The sequence below is a fragment of the Coregonus clupeaformis genome, chromosome 14 (genome assembly GCF_020615455.1).
Source record: "Coregonus clupeaformis isolate EN_2021a chromosome 14, ASM2061545v1, whole genome shotgun sequence".
In the NCBI taxonomy this organism is placed as follows: domain Eukaryota; kingdom Metazoa; phylum Chordata; class Actinopteri; order Salmoniformes; family Salmonidae; genus Coregonus; species Coregonus clupeaformis.
The window spans coordinates 2780497-2798711 of record NC_059205.1 but is presented as its reverse complement, the minus strand read 5'-3'; the positions used below and the strand labels follow the sequence as shown (position 1 = coordinate 2798711).

The window sequence follows — 18215 nt, the reverse complement described above, 5'->3', positions numbered from 1 at the left end:
TAACCTTAACCATTTTAAATGTAAACTTCAATGGGGTAGGATACCGGGTAGCATGGAACTTTCCAAATACCCCTTTTCTGTCTTGAAAGGTGAGTTTCTTCAAGAAGAGACCCTTGTTTGAGAAATTAAATCGAATTAACCACCTTGTAATAATAATGTTATATTATGGTAATTATATTTGGCTACTGTTAGTATCAAAGCATGTGTTTAGAATTTGAAATAGCCTTACCACCACTGTATCTCAAATTATTCAAGGGTGTTCATTCTAATGTAGACAGGCGGACTGTCCCTCTGGCATTTCGGGCAAATGCCAGATGGGCTGATAAAAAATGATGCCCAGTGGGCCTGTCTAACTAGTTTTTTGTTGTTGCTAAAAATGATAATTATCTGGCTAATAATGGGGGCCTCAAGGAAAAAAATGGGCCGGTGTGGGGGCCTCACCAAACAAAATAAGCCATGTAGGGGCCTCAATAATAAAAATGGGCCGGTGTTTTAGAAATGCCAGGTTTCTGGTCCTAGTCCGCCCCTGAATGTAGATAAACTGGATGTAGCCCAACTGTACAATTTCAGATAAAGTGTAGCTATCTACATATACATTATTTCTATGCTTGATGTTCAGTGTCCATTGCTACCTTAAAAATTGTTCCCATTGTGAACCAGAAAACATAGAAAACGTATCAAAAACTGTGATTTGATAGGCTTCATTGTGAAATTAAATTCAATCATTCATATTCATAAAAAGTGGCAATATCACACATATTCATTGAAAAGCATTATGCTACAAAAACACAATGAATGCATTTTCATTTACATAATACAGTTTATTTTTTTCCCCAAACACAGAGGTCATGTGTATATTCAGTGTTCTTCCCATTCTTCATCAAGCCACATCTACATTTCTAATGGCTTGGGGTTTATTGTCTCCATCTTGAATCTGAAACATGGTGGGAAAAAAGTACCAAACATTTGAACTGGAACTAAATACATACAAAAAAATGCCATCATATCCCTAGCAGTTTTAAACACTGTAGGACACACACTAGAAAACGGAACACCATTGCCTGATGGAAATGGTTAGCAGCTTAAAAACAGCTCTTTGGGCTGAAACACTTGCTGAACCCTACTCCCTATACACTTCTGCAGGGATTGGACAGGTGTCTCCAACACAGCGAAGATTCCATCTAGTCAATCAGAGGGCAAGACGCAGCTTTTACTGTATCACTTATACCCGTCCAATGCTTAAAGATCTACATGAAGTCCTTAGGGGGTATGTGTCTATATGTATGTGTTAGGGACTAGTGGTCAACTTGGATCTGAGCCACTGGCCGATGACTCTTCTCCCACTCACTGATGCCTTAGGCAGTACCACTGCTGGCCAAGGGGGGAGAGGGGTTGTCAGTCTCTGGGAGGGAGTCTGTTGGTTTCAGGCCCTCTGGGTCTCTGGTGCACGGGCTGCCCATCATCTCCACACTGTTACAGTTAACAGGGGAGCTGATCTCTGACGATCGACCTCCTCCTGCCTTCTCAGGGGCGGCCTGCAGGGCTGCGGCGAGCGGGAGGTTCATCATGTAGAACATGCTGCCTAGCCGTCGAGACACCTGGGTGGGACAGAGAGAGAGATGCCATGAGGTATTATAATAAGAAATGTGCTGAAACAATGTGCATAATTACTTTCTTTCCGAAAATGGTTTGTAAACATAATCCATTGAAAATGAAATAGAGAGCACTCCAAAATCTTTTGGTCCGAATTTGTGAGACCAACTGTTTGATGGTTTGCATACCTGTGATCGTATCTTGAGTGCCGGGCCCAGCTTCAGTCCCATCATGTCCAGTAGATGGTCTTCGGTCAGAAGTGGCAACGTCTCCCCATCTATCATGTGGTCCTTGAACGTCTGCAGGGAATAATCAGGTAAGATGAGGAGGAGTATAGGAATGTTTATCCAGTTAGAAGAATTTCCTTTCAAAGGTAGACGCAGCAGTATGACACTATACACAGCGAGGCAACTTTCTATTTACAAAAATCATCAACAACAGAATTCAAACCTGCCAAGTGGGAATGCCTCGAGGGAGGGTGCAAACTGTTAAGAGACAACAGTGACTGTCCTGGCAGATTTGAATTCTGTTGTTGTTTATATTTGTAAGCAGGAAGTTACTCTATTGTTTTTGATGATGACCAGGAAAAGACACCAACCTGAGCATATTCAGAGCAGCTGGGTATGTTGTTGATGAAGGTGTACACATCATCCACTGTCCACTTCCTAAGGTCTTGGACAGAGGACATATCTTCTCCGTTGAGAAAGAGATTGGGGTGCCCTGATCAAAACAAAAATCAAAGTGTGTTAGCACACATACGGCTCACATCTGTCACATCTGTCGTTGGTCAAATAAATGATGCAAATCAAATCAAAGACAGCAGCACAACCCCTGAATGGTTTGATCAAAAACAAGACTGTAGAAAGTAGACCCACCATGAGGGAACATGTAAGGCATGCCTGGGATAGGTCCACTGGCGAATGGATACTGGAACGTAGAGCATTGGCCAGGCATGTCTTTGTCGCTGGCGCCACTGTTGCAGTTGGTGACGTCAGGGCAGCCATCTTGACTGTTTATGCAGGCCTTGCGCAGGCCTTGCTCCTCCTCCTTGTAGCTCTTCCTGCTGCCCGCTGAGAGCTGTGTGTCCATTTTGGTTGGATGTTGTTTGCTGGCCGCCTCCCCTCCCATGTCCATTTTCCCCTCCGCCTCTTTCTCCTCTCCCGAGGCACCGCCGGGACTCTGCTCCACGCTCTTGTCCTCCGATTGGCCCTTTGGGCCCGACGCGTGGCTCTCTGCGCTCTTGTTATTAGTTGCCCTGCGACCGGCCCTGCGGCTCCTTTCCCTCTGCAGCGTGCTGATTGGTGGATAGGGGCTCGAGGACATCAGGAGACTGTTGGCCTGCATTTCCTCCAGGGTGGTGCGGTGGACGAAGACGTCGTGGCCGTCTGGGAGGCGCTGGCGCCCTCGGAACGCCATGGCGTTAGACGGATACATCATGGGCGCCTCCATACCCATCAGACCCTTCTGATGCGCGTTCTCCATCTCCTTCTGGTGGAGAATGGCATTCATCTCCATCCTGAAAAACAACCAACACACATCAGTTAGACATAACAATACACCAATCAGACATAACAACACACACCAGTTAGACATAACAATACACCAATCAGACAAAACAACACACTACATGTAGACATAACAACACACATTTGTAGGTCACATGGGCTCTGTATATGGGCTCTGTATATAATCAAATCATATCTGCCAACTGTTCTGTAATGTAGTGCATGGAACAGGCCCTTGGTATTAAGTTGAAGGGGGTTTCCAGAGCCCTACTGTTCATGACGTGTACTTTGACATGCCCTGTGACATGCAGCTGCAGGTCAATGTCAGACCGTACCTGGCGATGTTCTGCTTGTGGATGAGCTCCTGTCGCCGGGCAACTGTCTCCATGGGCTCTGAGGGCATGAAGCTGTAGCCAGCTCCAGGGAAGCCCCTGCCAGGTATGCCAGGGTGTGGGGGCATGGGCGGACCCAGGTGACCCCCCATGTGCATCTGCCTGACCTCAGAAGATACCATCTCAGAGGGCGGAGCTAGTTCTCTTTCCAGGAATCGGGGCTCAAACTGGGTGGGCACCCCCTGTAGCCTCTGCTGTCCCTGGGCCAGGATCTGAGGAGTCATGGTCATCTGGTTCCTCATCATCATCTCCTGCCGTTGACGTAGCTCTGTGAGGCAACACAGCACAACACCATTCAGATTCAGAGTGTTTAACAGTCACGTGTACAGGGTTGCAGGTGTGATTGCAGGGTACAGTGAAAATCTTACGCTTCGAGCTCCAACATGCAAGACCGGGTGAAATATCTAACCTTCTGAAATACCTGTCCTTTCGGTGGTGGATGTGTCACGCCATTTAGAAGTCGATACAGAACTAGGGCCCAAAAGGTTCTACTGACTATGTGAACTGACCAGGTAACGCTCTGGGCCCCGGCAATTACCTAGATCAGTGAAGAGCTCCTGGCTCTAAGGTATGGAAGAGTATGAAAGCTCTTGATTAGGTTGAGTGAATTTTCTAGGCAAGGATGAACGAGCTAATACCCAGGGCTTTAACTCAGCAGGCTAACACAGCCATGAGACATGCAGATTCAAACCAGCTGGGTCAGCCTTACCTCCAGCAGACATGCCGTTGACCAGGCGGTACCAGTGTTTCTCATCCAGAGCCCCCTGCTCCCCCATCGCTGACATCTTCCTCAGCTGCTCCCTCGGGGTCATGGCCCGACCTTTGACCTCTAGGAAACTGCCTCTCTGTGAAACCGAGATGAGGAGATTAGTATTTAAGACCAGTGTTTCTCAACCGGTGGCCCGTGGACAGGCACCGGTCCCTGGGATGTTGCTGACTGGTCCCTCAGATGGTTAGCGAATAGTGATTTAGTTTGCATTCAAGTACTCGTTTTTAATTTAATTGGTCCTTTAAGAAGGAAGGAACCTTGCTTACATATACCTGGTACAGGAAAGACGGCACTTGGCCAGAACAAAAAAAAAAGTAAAGTAGTGTTGAGCAGATTAGTGTTAATTAGTCTCAGTTAATTCCCCTTTTTGGCAACCTTCTTTAAATTGCTTGTCATTTTCATCTTTCACCACTAGGAGGCAAGCATGACCTATACATCAAAAGGCCCTCTATGATTAAACGATGGCTTACTGTTGCTGTGCTGCTAATGTAACTGAACAGATAGATATCAAACATGGGTGGTTGGTGTGACTCAAGACCGTGTTAGCCCAATTAACTAAGTAGTAATGGCGCCGGAGGAGATGGCTGCCATTTTACAGCCCCCCTAACAAACTGCATGGTTGGTTAAGGGCTTGTAAGTAAGCATTTCACTCTAAGGTCTACACCTGTTGTATTCGGCACATGTGCCAAATAACATTTTATTTTATTTTATTTGAAGTTATAGCCCAAGAGGGATGCAACATAAGTCCTCAGGTCTCAGAAAAGATTAGGCTACTGCTCATCAGTGATCACGTGTACTGTAGTTCAACAAACCCTTCCGCCACAATACTACCATACCTAGAACACTTAATAGGCATGTGAGGATTGCTAATCATTGCTAAGCTAAGTTCTCATCAATGGTCTTTAAGGGAGAGAGAGAGACTGATGACATTGAGATTTAAAAAAAAGAACCTGTTGTCAAAGTTGACTGTGAAGTTTTGGCGGAGGGACCAAAGCTATATCGAGGCTCGAGGAATGCTGTCTAGACTCTGGATTCACCTCAGAACAGAAGATCTCTACACATGAAAATGTTCTGCCTCCATATACCTCTTTCTCTCTGCTACAAGAACATTCCTTTTAAATATCACAATTTTACACACACACATACACACAAAATGTGCATGCGTACGCACACACACACACACACACACACACACACACACACACACACACACACACACACACACACACACACACACACACACACACATAGTGCATATCATTGCAGTTTGTCATTACAGCTGATTTCCTTAGTCACCTCTGATTAGCCTCTTGTGAATAAATCCCCTTATTAAATATAACACAGAACAGACAGTGCTTTAATCCAGAACCATTATGGGCTGTAGATTTATATCCATAAGGAAATGGATTCCAATTTTTAACACTTACTACAGGAAAAATATTATGTCAGAGGGCACTTGTTTTTTTAAATGCAGAAATATAACTGTGGTCATGGGGTAACTGAAATAACTGGGTATCTCTTCTTTATGGTGTGTGTGTGTGTATGTGTGCATGCATGTCTCTCTGTCTAGATACATCTATGGGGTAACCTATAACAACACACCCCTGAGTAATACACTTGCCTAAATATCCCCCCCCCCCCATAAGATCCAGCCTACCCCTAACCATTAGCCCCAGTCAGTCGTGTACCGTATTACCCCACAGTCCCCTAAAGTTCCCTCACAGACCCATCTAATCTGGGCTCCAGTAATCCTCCTGTTAGTCCCATCTAGTCTGCTAGGCCCAGAGAACATCTGCTGACCCGCGTGTCTTCCAACCTGGCCCTCCCTCCCCCCACTATCCGATTAGCTAAATCCTGACTATACAGCACTTTAAAGGGATGTGTTAGAGGTAATCCGGGCGTTTAGGAGTTTTACCTCAGCAAACCTTGCCTGTAAGCACACCAGACAATACACCTTGAGTGATAAGCCTATTAACCCTAATCAGCCCCTTGAGATGTCCTGAAAACACCTTGGGGGATAAATCTGGTGGAGGGAAATCGGTTTATGGACAAATATGTGGCGCCACACGCATGCATGGTCAACCCTGGTCCCTGCCATCAACGTCACTCTACACACAACCTTTTATCTTCCTTCTATTAAACTCAGCAAATATACACAGGGACAGATAGAGGTAATAAGAGAGAACGTTTAAAAATCCATACTGGATTAACACATGGACAGTTCAAGGTTTATCTGTCCTCCTCAGGTAGCCTGACTGTACATTTACATGTACAAAAAAACATTTTTTGGGGGGATCTGGGTTGAGTACAGTATTTTGTGTGCTAAGAGTTTGCGTGTCAAATGTCTCTATACAACCAAATGTGAGTGTGAGAAAATGTATTGCGTCATAGTGTCATTTTGCCTGTGTGAATGTCAGTATAAATCAAATCAGATTGTATTTGTCACGTGCACCGAATACAACAGGTGTAGACCTTACCGTGAAATGCTTACTTACAAGATCCTTAACCAACAATGCAGTTTTAAGAAAATAGAGTTAAGAAAATATTTACTAAATAAACTAAAGTTTAAAAAAGTAACACAATAAAATAACAATAACGAGGCTATATACAGGGCGTACCGGTACCGAGTCAATGTGCGGGGGTACAGGTTAGTTGAGGTAATTTGTACATGTAGGTAGGAGTAAAGTGAGTATGTCTATGCGTGTGTATAAATGAATGAAAACTCACCCAGTTAGTGACCAAACCAACGCTTCGAAACAACAAACAGACTACTGTACGTTCAAGCCTATCCCTACTAGTATTACGGCACTACCAGTCAGAAGAGGTGATACTAGCCTTTGAGGTATAGCGCTCAGCTGGAAAAACAACTTGTACTCAGTAATTAATCTTATACAGGAAGAGTAGGGCTTGCATGAACTTGAACCAAGAGGAGTTTGAGGGAAGCCAGAGAGGCCTGGCCCCTATTGCAGCACACAGTAGGACTTGCCATTCAGCAGAGCAACTACTGTACAATTCAGTAAAATGCCTGTTGCAATCTGGTTCAAGTCATCAGTCAACCTACCAGGGTATTTACAAACAGAACTGGAACTAAATCATCCGCGTGTATTGATCACATCTTTATTAATGTTGCAGAAATCTGCTCTAAAGCTGTATCCACACCCATCGGATGTAGTGATCATAGTATAATAGCCATATCTAGAAAAAAAACTAAGTTCCAAAGACTGGAACTAAAATGGTGTATAAACGATCACACAAGAGGTTTTGCAATGATTCCTATGTTAAAGATGTGAAAAATATTTGTTGGTCAAACAACAAATTCTGAGCCTTCATATTCATGCATAATGGACCAAATAATTAAAGACAAGCACTGTAGTTTTGAGTTCTACAAAGTGGGTGTGGAAGAGGTGAAAGAATTGTTGCTATCTATAAATAAGAACAAACCACTTTGTACCGACAGCCTGGATGGTAAATTGCTGAGGTTGATAGCGGAATACTATTTAAGCCTAGAAGAGTGTGCCCTCAGACGTGGAGGGAGGCAAAGGTCATTACGACACCCAAGAATAGCAGAGCACCCTTTAATGGTTCAAACAGCCAACCAATCAGCCTGTTACAAGTGCTTAGAAAACTTTTGGAAAAAATTGTGTTTGATCAAATGCAAAGTTATTTTACAGAAAACAAATTAACAACAGACTTTCAGCATGCTTACAGGGAAGGGCACTGAACATGCTCGGCACTGACACAAATGACTGATGATTGGCTGAAAGAAATTGATAGGAAGAAGATTGTGGGAGCTGTTTTGTTAGACTTCAGTGCAGCTTTTGATGTCATTGATCATAACCTATTGCTGAAAAAACTTAGGAGTTATGGATTTGCACCCTCTGCCTTATTATGGATTGAGAGTTACCCATCTAATAGAACACAGAGGGTTTTCATTAATGGAAGCCTCTCTCATGCAAATTCAGTTGAGTGTGGTGTACCACAGGGCAGCCGGCTACGGCCATTATTGTTTTCTGTTTTTACAAATGACCTTCCACTGACCTTGAATAAAGCCTGTGTGTCTATGTACGCTGACGACTCAACAGTATAAACGTCGGCTGCAACAGTAAAATAAATAACTGACACCCTTAACATAGAGTTCCAGTCAGTTTTAGAATGGGTAACTAGCTAAATGGATGGTGCTAAATATCTCGAAAACTAAAAGCATAATTTTTGGGACAAATCACTTGCTCAACGCTAATCCTCGTTTAGATCTATTATTGAATAATGTGGCTATTGATCAAGTGTAGGAGACTAAACTGCTGGGTGTAACCCTAGATGGCAAGCTTTCATGGGCAAAACATATAGACTCAATTGTTGCTAAAATGGGAAAAGGCCTGTCCATGATAGGGCGTTGCTCTGCCTTCTTGACATCTCAGTCGACCAGACAGGTCCTATAGGCCCTAGTTTTGTTGCACCTGGACTACTGCCCAACTGTGTGGTCATGTGCGGCAAAGAAGGACATACAGTGGGGAGAACAAGTATTTGATACACTGCCGATTTTGCAGGTTTTCCTACTTACAAAGCATGTAGAGGTCTGTAATTTTTTCATAGGTACACTTCAACTGTGAGAGACGGAATCTAAAACAAAAATCCAGAATTTCACATTGTATGATTTTTAAGTAATTAATTAGCATTTTATTGCATGACATAAGTATTTGATCACCTACCAACCAGTAAGAATTCCGGCTCTCACAGACCTGTTAGTTTTTCTTTAAGAAGCCCTCCTGTTCTCCACTCAGTACCTGTATTAACTACACCTGTTTGAACTCATTACCTGTATAAAAGACACCTGTCCATACACTCAATCAAACAGACACGCAAGGTCCCCCTGCTCAAGCCAGCGCATGTCCAGGCCCGTCTGAAGTTTGCCAATGACCATCTGGATGATCCAGAGGAGGAATGGGAGAAGGTCATGTGGTCTGATGAGACAAAAATAGAGCTTTTTGGTCTAAACTCCACTCGCCGTGTTTGGAGGAAGAAGAAGGATGAGTACAACCCCAAGAACACCATCCCAACCGTGAAGCATGGAGGTGGAAACATCATTCTTTGGGGATGCTTTTCTGCAAAGGGGACAGGACGACTACACCGTATTGAGGGGAGGATGGATGGGGCCATGTATCGTGAGATACATTGAAGATGGGTCGTGGCTGGGTCTTCCAGCATGACAACGACCCGAAACACACAGCCGGGGCAACTAAGGAGTGGCTCCGTAAGAAGCATCTCAAGGTCCTGGAGTGGCCTAGCCAGTCTCCAGACCTGAACCCAATCGAACATCTTTGGAGGGAGCTGAAAGTCCGTATTGCCCAGCGACAGCCCCGAAACCTGAAGGATCTGGAGAAGGTCTGTATGGAGGAGTGGGCCAAAATCCCTGCTGCAGTGTGTGCAAACCTGGTCAAGACCTACAGGAAACGTACGATCTCTGTAATTGTAAACAAAGGTTTCTGTACTAAATATTAAGTTCTGCTTTTCTGATGTATCAAATACTTATGTCATGCAATAAAATGCAAACGAATTACTTAAAAATCATACAATGTGATTTTCGGGATTTTTGTTTTAGATTCCGTCTCTCACAGTTGAAGTGGTTTTGATAAATGATAAAAATTACAGACCTCTACATGCTTTGTAAGTAGGACAACCTGCAAAATCGGCAGTGTATCAAATACTTGTTCTCCCCACTGTATGTAAATTGCAGTTGGTCCAGAACAAAGCAGCACGTATCGCACTTAAATGTACACAGAGGGAAAGTGTCAGTATCATGCATGTTAGTCTCTCCTGGCTCAAAGTTGAGGAAAGATTGAATGCATCACTATTGGTCTTCGTGCGAGGTGTTGATGTGTTGAAGGTACCAAACTGTCTGTTCAAGCAGTTGGCACACAGTTCGGACACTCATGGGTACAACACAATGCTTGCAACCAGACGTCTCTTTACAGTCCCCAGGTCCAGAACAGAGGCTGGGAAATGCACTGTATTAAATAGAGCCATGACTACATGGAACTCTCTGCCACCCCAGGTAACTCAAGCTTGCAATAAAACCAGTTTCAAAAATCAGATAAAAGAATACCTTACTGCACAAAGGGGACTGTGAAGAGACACAGCCATTTTCTATATCTTGTATTGTAATTTTCACTGTACTATGTATTAGACCTAGATATTGTGTGTACTGTATGCGCTGATATATGATATTTTGAATTGATGTATTTCAGTCCTTGACTTATAATGTTCTGTACTATGTATTATGTCATGTTTCATGTGGACCCCAGGAAGAGTAGCTGATGCTTTTACAGCCGAGTGGCGCAGTGGTCTAAGGCACTGCATCGCAGTGCTAGCTGTGCCACTAGAGATCCTGGTTCGAATCCAGGCTCTGTCGTAGCCGGCCGCGACCGGGAGACCCATGGGGCGGCGCACAATTGGCCTAGCGTCGTCCAGGGTAGGGGAGAGAATGGCCGGCTGGGATGTAGCTCAGTTGGTAGAGCATGGCGTTTGCAACTCCAGGGTTGTGGGTTCGGTTCTCACGGGGGGCCAGTATGATTTTTTCTTTTTTTTTAATAAAATAAAAAATAATTATGTATGCACTAACTGTAAGTCGCTCTGGATAAGAACGTCAGCTAAATGACTAAAATGTAAATGTAAATGTTAATGGGGATCCTAATACATACACTATACCAATACCAATGGCTCAGCGTGTTAGATCTTAGTGCTGGAAGTGACTCCGGTGTTGTGGGTTTGATTCCAGAACGGTCCACACAGTGAGTATATGTGTCAGTACACTGTATGTTGAGGGTGCTGTAAATCGCTTTGTACCAAACTGTCTGTTAGATGAGCATATATTTTCGATGAAGTAATATTTGTCATATTTTTGATGGGTTGAATAGACCCTTCTCCACACAATGTACGGCGAATAAATGGTAACACTTTACTTGACACCCAGTGTCAAAACACGTTAGGACACGGTCATAACCATGTCATAATATGTCATAACAGCTGACTTAACATGTCATAACCTGTCATAATATGGTCATAACACTGTCATGACCCATATATCTACACCTGTTGTGACATATATTGCGTTATTTCATGGCTGGTTATGACACCTACACAAGAGTGTCAAAACCCACATTTATTCAAATTAGTTTTTTCCCTGCTAAGAAGTTTCCTTTCATTTGAAAGTTTGTTTCTTAAATCCTTTGTTGTTGTTGTTGTAATTAATTCTTTACAGTCATGTTTTTGTTCGTCATATTTTAAATAACTTGTAGAAAATACACTTTATGACATTGTCATGAAGCATTATGACCATCCTGTGTCACTTTACTTGGACTAAGAAAATACACCAGATAGGCCTATCACGTGCATGCCCTCATACAGTATCAGTCATCAGTCAAAAAGAGGGTGTCTTGTCCCTCTCCTGAAATCTGCTCCTGCATTCATCCCAGTCATCAGCAACAGAGCATTGGGGTGGATGCATGTCTGAGATTAATGTGTGCGCAATTACAATGATAATTGAATATGGTCAATTTCCCAAAAAATGATATAACATAATCATACTGTTGACACATAGGCTATAGTGTAATGTCATGTTTTGCCTTGTGGGGTAGGTTTTGTGGGTTTTGACACTCTTGTGTAGGTGTCATAACCAGCCATAAAATAATGTAATATATGTCACAACAGGTTTAAATATATGTGTCATGACAATGTTATGACCATATTATAACAGGTTATGACAAGTTATGTCAGCTGTTATGTCATATTATGACATGGTTATGACCGTGTCATAACGTGTTATGACGCTGGGTGTCAAGTAAAGTGTTTTACCGAATATATTAAAGTTGGTCAAATGACCACATTGCATATTTTGAAGGGTTAGTTAACTCAAATATGGAACTATTATCCTCATCTCCAAAAGTAATAGATTACCTTTTGCTTGAGTCCTAAACGTTAGACTAATGACACCCAGTTAATCCTAACTTACTAACTAACTAAGCTCCTACTGTAGCTGATTCTATGGTCCATTTGAAATCAAGCCACTAACGTTGCCAATGACAGTAATGCCATTCATTTGAATGAACATGTCAATTTTTTTTAAACCTTAAAAAGCTTGAGGTTTAAAACAGTGAGATTTAGGAATTTCCCCATTTGATCTGACATGTTTACACAAAGCAAGTGGAGTTTTGGCCTGCATGTGACAAGTGGAAGCCTGTATCTAAGCCTTGAGCTCCGGGTGCCTGGATCTGCGGCTGCCCGGGCTAATCTCATTACAAGAATGAATTAAGGGAAAATTGCTGACGACTTACATGAAGCCTTGCATTTGGGGAGGTCATATCAGACAAGACAGAAGCATCGTCTGGAACATTATAATCCCCTTAAGTGACAAACAAATGCTAGACATACTTTTGCTGAGACCTTCAACACGTTGTTAGAACGTTTGAATGAACCGGAGAGGTTTAGATATCGATTAGGTTGATATTTTAATTAGATGTTGATTTAATTAGATGAGCACATGTGAGTACAGGCCAGGTTTGAGGGGTAAAGTATTTTTTTGGTGTGTGTCCTAGCTACATACAGGTGTATAGTTCAAAGCATCATTACCTAAATATTTCACATAAATAAAATAAAATAACTAAACAGACAAATAGTTACAGGGATAGTTCAGCTACAGTATTTTACATATTTTTATATTTATTTCCTTACCCTGAAAGTAGTCTATAGACAGGGTTGGGGAGGAAATAATTACATGTAATCAGTTACGTTACCAACAAAAATATTGCAATCAGATTACAGATACTTTTGAAAAACGAATTGATTACTTCTCTGATTACTTTTAAATTCAGAAAGGATATTTGAGAAAAAATACATTATGACACCTTTCCGTTTTCTCAATGACATTCAATTCAGTGCTGAAAAAAGGCGCAAGTTTTAGTGTGTTCCACCTGAGCGAGTCTGACCACCAATCAGAGACCACTATGATGATACACCAAATGATGACCACCAATCAGAGACCACTATGATGACACACCAAATGCGTTTGATGGATCCTTTTTGTCTTGTTCTAATACCTCTTAAGAGGAAAGTAATCCAAAAGTAATTGAAAGTAAAAAGATTACGTTGCTGAGTTTGGGTAATCCAAAAGTTATATTACTGATTATAATTTTAGACAGGTAACTGTAACGGATTACATTTACAAAGTAACCTACCCAACCCTGGTGCTGAACTAGGATTTCTTTACCTTTTAGATGAATAAGATTGACATTTACGTCATTTTGCAGACGCTCTTGTCCAGAGCGAGTGCATAAATTTTTTTTCATACTGGCCCGCCGTGGGAATCAATCCCACAACCCTGGCGTTGCAAACGCCATGCTCTACCAACTGAGCTACACGGGACTGACATGAGTAACCTACCCAACCCTATCTATAGACGAGGACTGTCTGCAATCCACACTTTTAGACTAACCTAAACCAAATGCGAACCTTATGTATTTGGACAAAATCACTTCCCTTAAAGAACAACTTTTGTGAATACAAATTGATTGATTGCAACTACTGTAAAATGCATTTCACAGTGTGTATTTGTTGAATGCATACAATTTAAAACATGTAGAGCATACGTAGATGGAATCAATATATATGCAATTGACGTGCATGTGGTTTTAACATACATTATTTGTTCAATATCTCACATGAGGGGCGAGAATGCGGATGAACCAATGGGAGTGAGCAAAATAACCATCATATTTAAATTAGATGGGAAATAACATTATCCAATGTATGTTCCAAATACTGCAACTCACATTTCCATCATGTGCTTCACATAAATTGTGAAGTTTACAAAACGGAAATCGTCTAAGAGCATTTTTTTAATGAACCTTCCGCAAATTATCAGGAGTTTTACTGTTTTTAACCAGATCTGTGCTCTTTGGATGATTAAATGTTATCAAATCTTATTTCAGTATTTAGCTTTTGAAATACACATTAGAATGAAGAATGAATGAGAGAGTGGAATAGTGGAATAAGGAGAAGAAGAATTGAAGAATAACAGAGAGAGAGAGAGGGGACAGAGGGAAGTTCATTGACTCACCTTCAAGTTCCTGCCAACGAGAACAGCTTGTGACTGGCTTGTCCCAATGGAGTAGACAGAACGAGAAGCTAAACGGAATAAAATGTAAATAAAAAGCAGTAGAAAACGTTAAAGCTACACTGTGTCTTCAGGTCAGGATCTGATGCTGATGGATTCGTCAGGGCCTTGGTATAGCAGCCTAGCTAGACACCTCTGATAAGTGGTGACCAACCAATTAGCCACACCCCTGTCCTGTGTCAGCAGCTAACGGCTAACTAAAGGCCTTAACCAAAAAATAACTTTAAATACCGCTTTGCCTCAACTCCATTAGCCTGGCTTTATCTCCCGAGTTAAGCACCCCCCCCCCCCCTTTTTCCTGACATCGGGGTGATCTCCTCATCCAACTACGCACCGGCCAGACCAGGCGCTTCACAGTAATTACTCCCAGGAGTCCTGCCTTAAGCGTTGGGAGGCTAAACCTCTTTCAACATTTACCTCACTAAGCCTTTGTTAGCACTTTAGGCCGCGGTTAAGACACCTAAATGCTTTAGCTCCCTTTTTCCGATGGCAGAAAAAGGGGAGGCCTTATAAGTAACCACTACCACTCGCTGGCCACTAACAGTACAGGGAAGGTTGTCCGTGTGGACTGTGTTATGTGGGAAGAACAAGCCATGTCTTTTTGTTATTTTGTTTTGATGAGGTGTCTGGGTTTGGCACGACTGTTAAGACTCCCTGTAGTTCCATACGGTGACACTGGCCAAACATCCAAGCTGGTCATTTGGTAGGAAATAAAATCCTGCTAAATGTGTGACCGGGATCATCCTCTCAGACGTCTTAATCTGACAGTTTGTGCTCACCAGCCGCTTACAGCAGAGGCCCTTGGTGCAGTTCCTCGAATTATGCTTTTTTTTTTTTTATCCTGGAAGGATAAAGTGGGATTAGTCTACAGCTAGGTGTGCAGTATTGTGGGGGGTGGGGGTGTTTCTGCTAACTAAGGGTGTTATTGCATGGGGGACAGTGGTGGACAGTCTCTCTCGCTCTCTCTATCCAGTCAAGACGTGAGCATGAGGCTCCCGCAGGGTTAAGTAGACTGAGGGACATTACGCTGTTGCATGTTCATCATACTAGCACCCTCCAGTGGCTGTGCACACACACACACACACACACACACACACACACACACACACACACACACACACACACACACACACACACACACACACACACACACACACACACACACACACACACACAGACAGACAGACAGACAGACAGACAGACAGACAGACAGACAGACAGACAGACAGACAGGCACAAACAAAAGCATGTAAATAAGTGATATTCATCAAGACATGAAAAACACAAACCCACAAAAATGCTGACATTTACATACCCAGCCGTCACCATGTCTTAAGACGTCTTAAAAAGTGAAGACATCTTAAAGACGCCTCAAGATGGCTTAAATATTGAAGAAGTCTTAAGATACTGTAAATTGTATTTATATGGTTTAGTTATTTACTTATTCATTCCATGTTTGTCTTGTAGTGATTTGGCAATCATTTACAGTGGCTTGCGAAAGTATTCACCCCCCTTGGCATTTTTCCTATTTTGTTGCCTTACGACCTGGAATTAAAATAGATTTTTGGGGGGGTTTGTATCATTTGATTTACACAACATGCCTACCATTTTGAAGATGCACAATATTTTTTATTGTGAAACAAACAACAAATAAGACAAAAAAACAGAACTTGAGCGTGCATAACCATTAACCCCCCACCTTTTGCAGCAATTACAGCTGCAAGTCTCTTGGGGTATGTCTCTATAAGCTTGGCACATCTAGCCACTGGGATCTTTGCCCATTCTTCAAGGCAAAACTGCTCCAGCTCCTTCAAGTTGGATGGGTTCCACTGGTGTACAGCAATCCTTAAGTCATATCACAGATTCTCAATTGGATTGAGGTATGGGCTTTGACTAGGCCATTCCAAGGCATTTAAATGTTTCCCCTTAAACCACTCGAGTGTTGCTTTAGCAGTATGCTTAGGGTCATTGTCCTGCTGGAAGGTGAACCTTCGTTCCAGTCTCAAATCTCTGGAAGACTGAAACAGGTTTCCCTCAAGAATTTCCCTGTATTTAGCGCCATCCATCATTCCTTCAATTCTGACCAGTTTCCCAGTCCCTGCCGATGAAAAACATCCCCACAGCATGATGCTGCCACCACCATGCTTCACTGTGGGGATGGTGTTCTCGGGGTGATGAGAGGTGTTGGGTTTGCGCCAGACAAAGTGTTTTCCTTGATGGCCAAAAAGCTCAATTTTAGTCTCATCTGACCATTCTTCCATATGTTTGGAGAGTCTCCCACATGCCTTTTGGCGAACACCAAACGTGTTTGCTTATTTTTGTCTTTAAGCAATGGCTTTCTTCTGGCCACTCTTCCGTAAAGCCCAGCTCTGTGGAGTGTACGGCTTAAAGTGGTCCAATGGACAGATACTCCAATCTCCGCTGTGGAGCTTTGCAGCTCCTTCAGGGTTATCTTTGGTCTCTTTGTTGCCTCTCTGATTAATGCCCTCCTTGCCTGGTCCGTGAGTTTTGGTGGGCGGCCCTCTCTTGGCAGGTTTGTTGTGGTGCCATATTCTTTCAATTTTTTTATAATGGATTTAATGGTGCTCCGTGGGATGTTCAAAGTGTCTGATATTTATTTATAACCCAACCCTGATCTGTACTTCTCCCCAACTTTGTCCCTGACCTGTTTGGAGAGCTCCTTGGTCTTCATGATGCCGCTTGCTTGGTGGTGCCCCTTGCTTAGTGGTGTTGCAGACTCTGGGGCCTTTCAGAACAGGTGTATATATACTGAGATCATGTGACAAATCATGTGACACTTAGATTGACACTCTCTTGGCAGGTTTGTTGTGGTGCCATATTCTTTCCATTTTTTAATGATGGATTTAATGGTGCTCTGTGGGATGTTCAAAGTTTCTGATATTTTTTTATAACCCAACCCTGATCTGTACTTCTGCACAACTTTGTCCCTGACCTGTTTGGAGAGCTCCTTAGTCTTCATGGTGCCGCTTGCTTGGTGGTGACCCTTTCTTAGTGGTGTTGCAGACTCTGGGGCCTTTCAGAACAGGTGTATATATACTGAGATCATGTGACACTTAGATTGCACACAGGTGGACTTTATTTATCTAATTATGTGACTTCTGAAGGTAATTGGTTGCACCATATCTTATTTAGGGGCTTCATAACAAAGGGGGTGAATACATATGCACGCACCACTTCTCCATTATTTATTTTTTTGACTTTTTTGAAACAAGTTATTTTTTTCATTTCACTTCACCAATTTGGACTATTTTGTGTATGTCCATTACATGAAATCCAAATAAAAATCAATTTAAATTACAGGTTGTAATGCAACAAAATAGGAAAAAGGCCAAGGGGGATGAATACTTTTGCAAGGCACTGTATGTATTCATTCCTAGGACAAACTTTACAAGACAACAGTTTAAAACAGTAAAATATATTTGTTTACAGAAAACGTAATCAACACTTGCAGCCTACCTCTGATGTGTTATGGGAAGGACATTAGAACAGTGAACTACAAACAGCACGTTTAAGTATCCGGTTATTGAATAGATGGGCATTCACTCCAAATGTATGGAATAGATGGGCATGATAGAAATATAGCTAAATGTACAGGTTGATGATAGGAATGAGCTAAATGTACAGGTTGATGATAGGAATGAGCTAAATGTACAGGTTGATGATAGGAATGAGCTAAATGTACAGGTTGATGATAGGAATGAGCTAAATGTACAGGTTGATGATAGGAATGAGCTAAATGTACAGGTTGATGATAGGAATGAGCTAAATGT

At 42.5% G+C, this 18215-nt stretch overlaps 1 protein-coding gene across 3 annotated transcripts; it reads right to left on the bottom strand.

Annotated features, from left to right (window-relative positions):
- Positions 1-837: 837 nt before the first annotated feature.
- Positions 838-14621, bottom strand: LOC121581427 (sterile alpha motif domain-containing protein 7-like). 3 transcript variants are annotated; one of them, XM_041896927.1, is made up of 8 exons: positions 14368-14621; positions 4200-4335; positions 3434-3758; positions 2469-3109; positions 2192-2313; positions 1782-1892; positions 1349-1598; positions 838-934 (listed from the first exon to the last, which is right to left on the bottom strand). In XM_041896927.1, exons 2-7 carry the CDS (start codon positions 4300-4302, stop codon positions 1356-1358), a joined length of 1545 nt encoding a protein of 514 aa, XP_041752861.1. In that variant the 5' UTR covers positions 4303-4335; positions 14368-14621; the 3' UTR covers positions 838-934; positions 1349-1355. The 3 variants fall into 3 exon arrangements, with proteins under 3 accessions (XP_041752861.1, XP_041752858.1, XP_041752860.1); XM_041896924.1 differs by having other exon boundaries at positions 838-1598; XM_041896926.1 differs by lacking the exon at positions 14368-14621 and adding an exon at positions 6987-7082 and having other exon boundaries at positions 838-1598.
- Positions 14622-18215: the final 3594 nt, after the last annotated feature.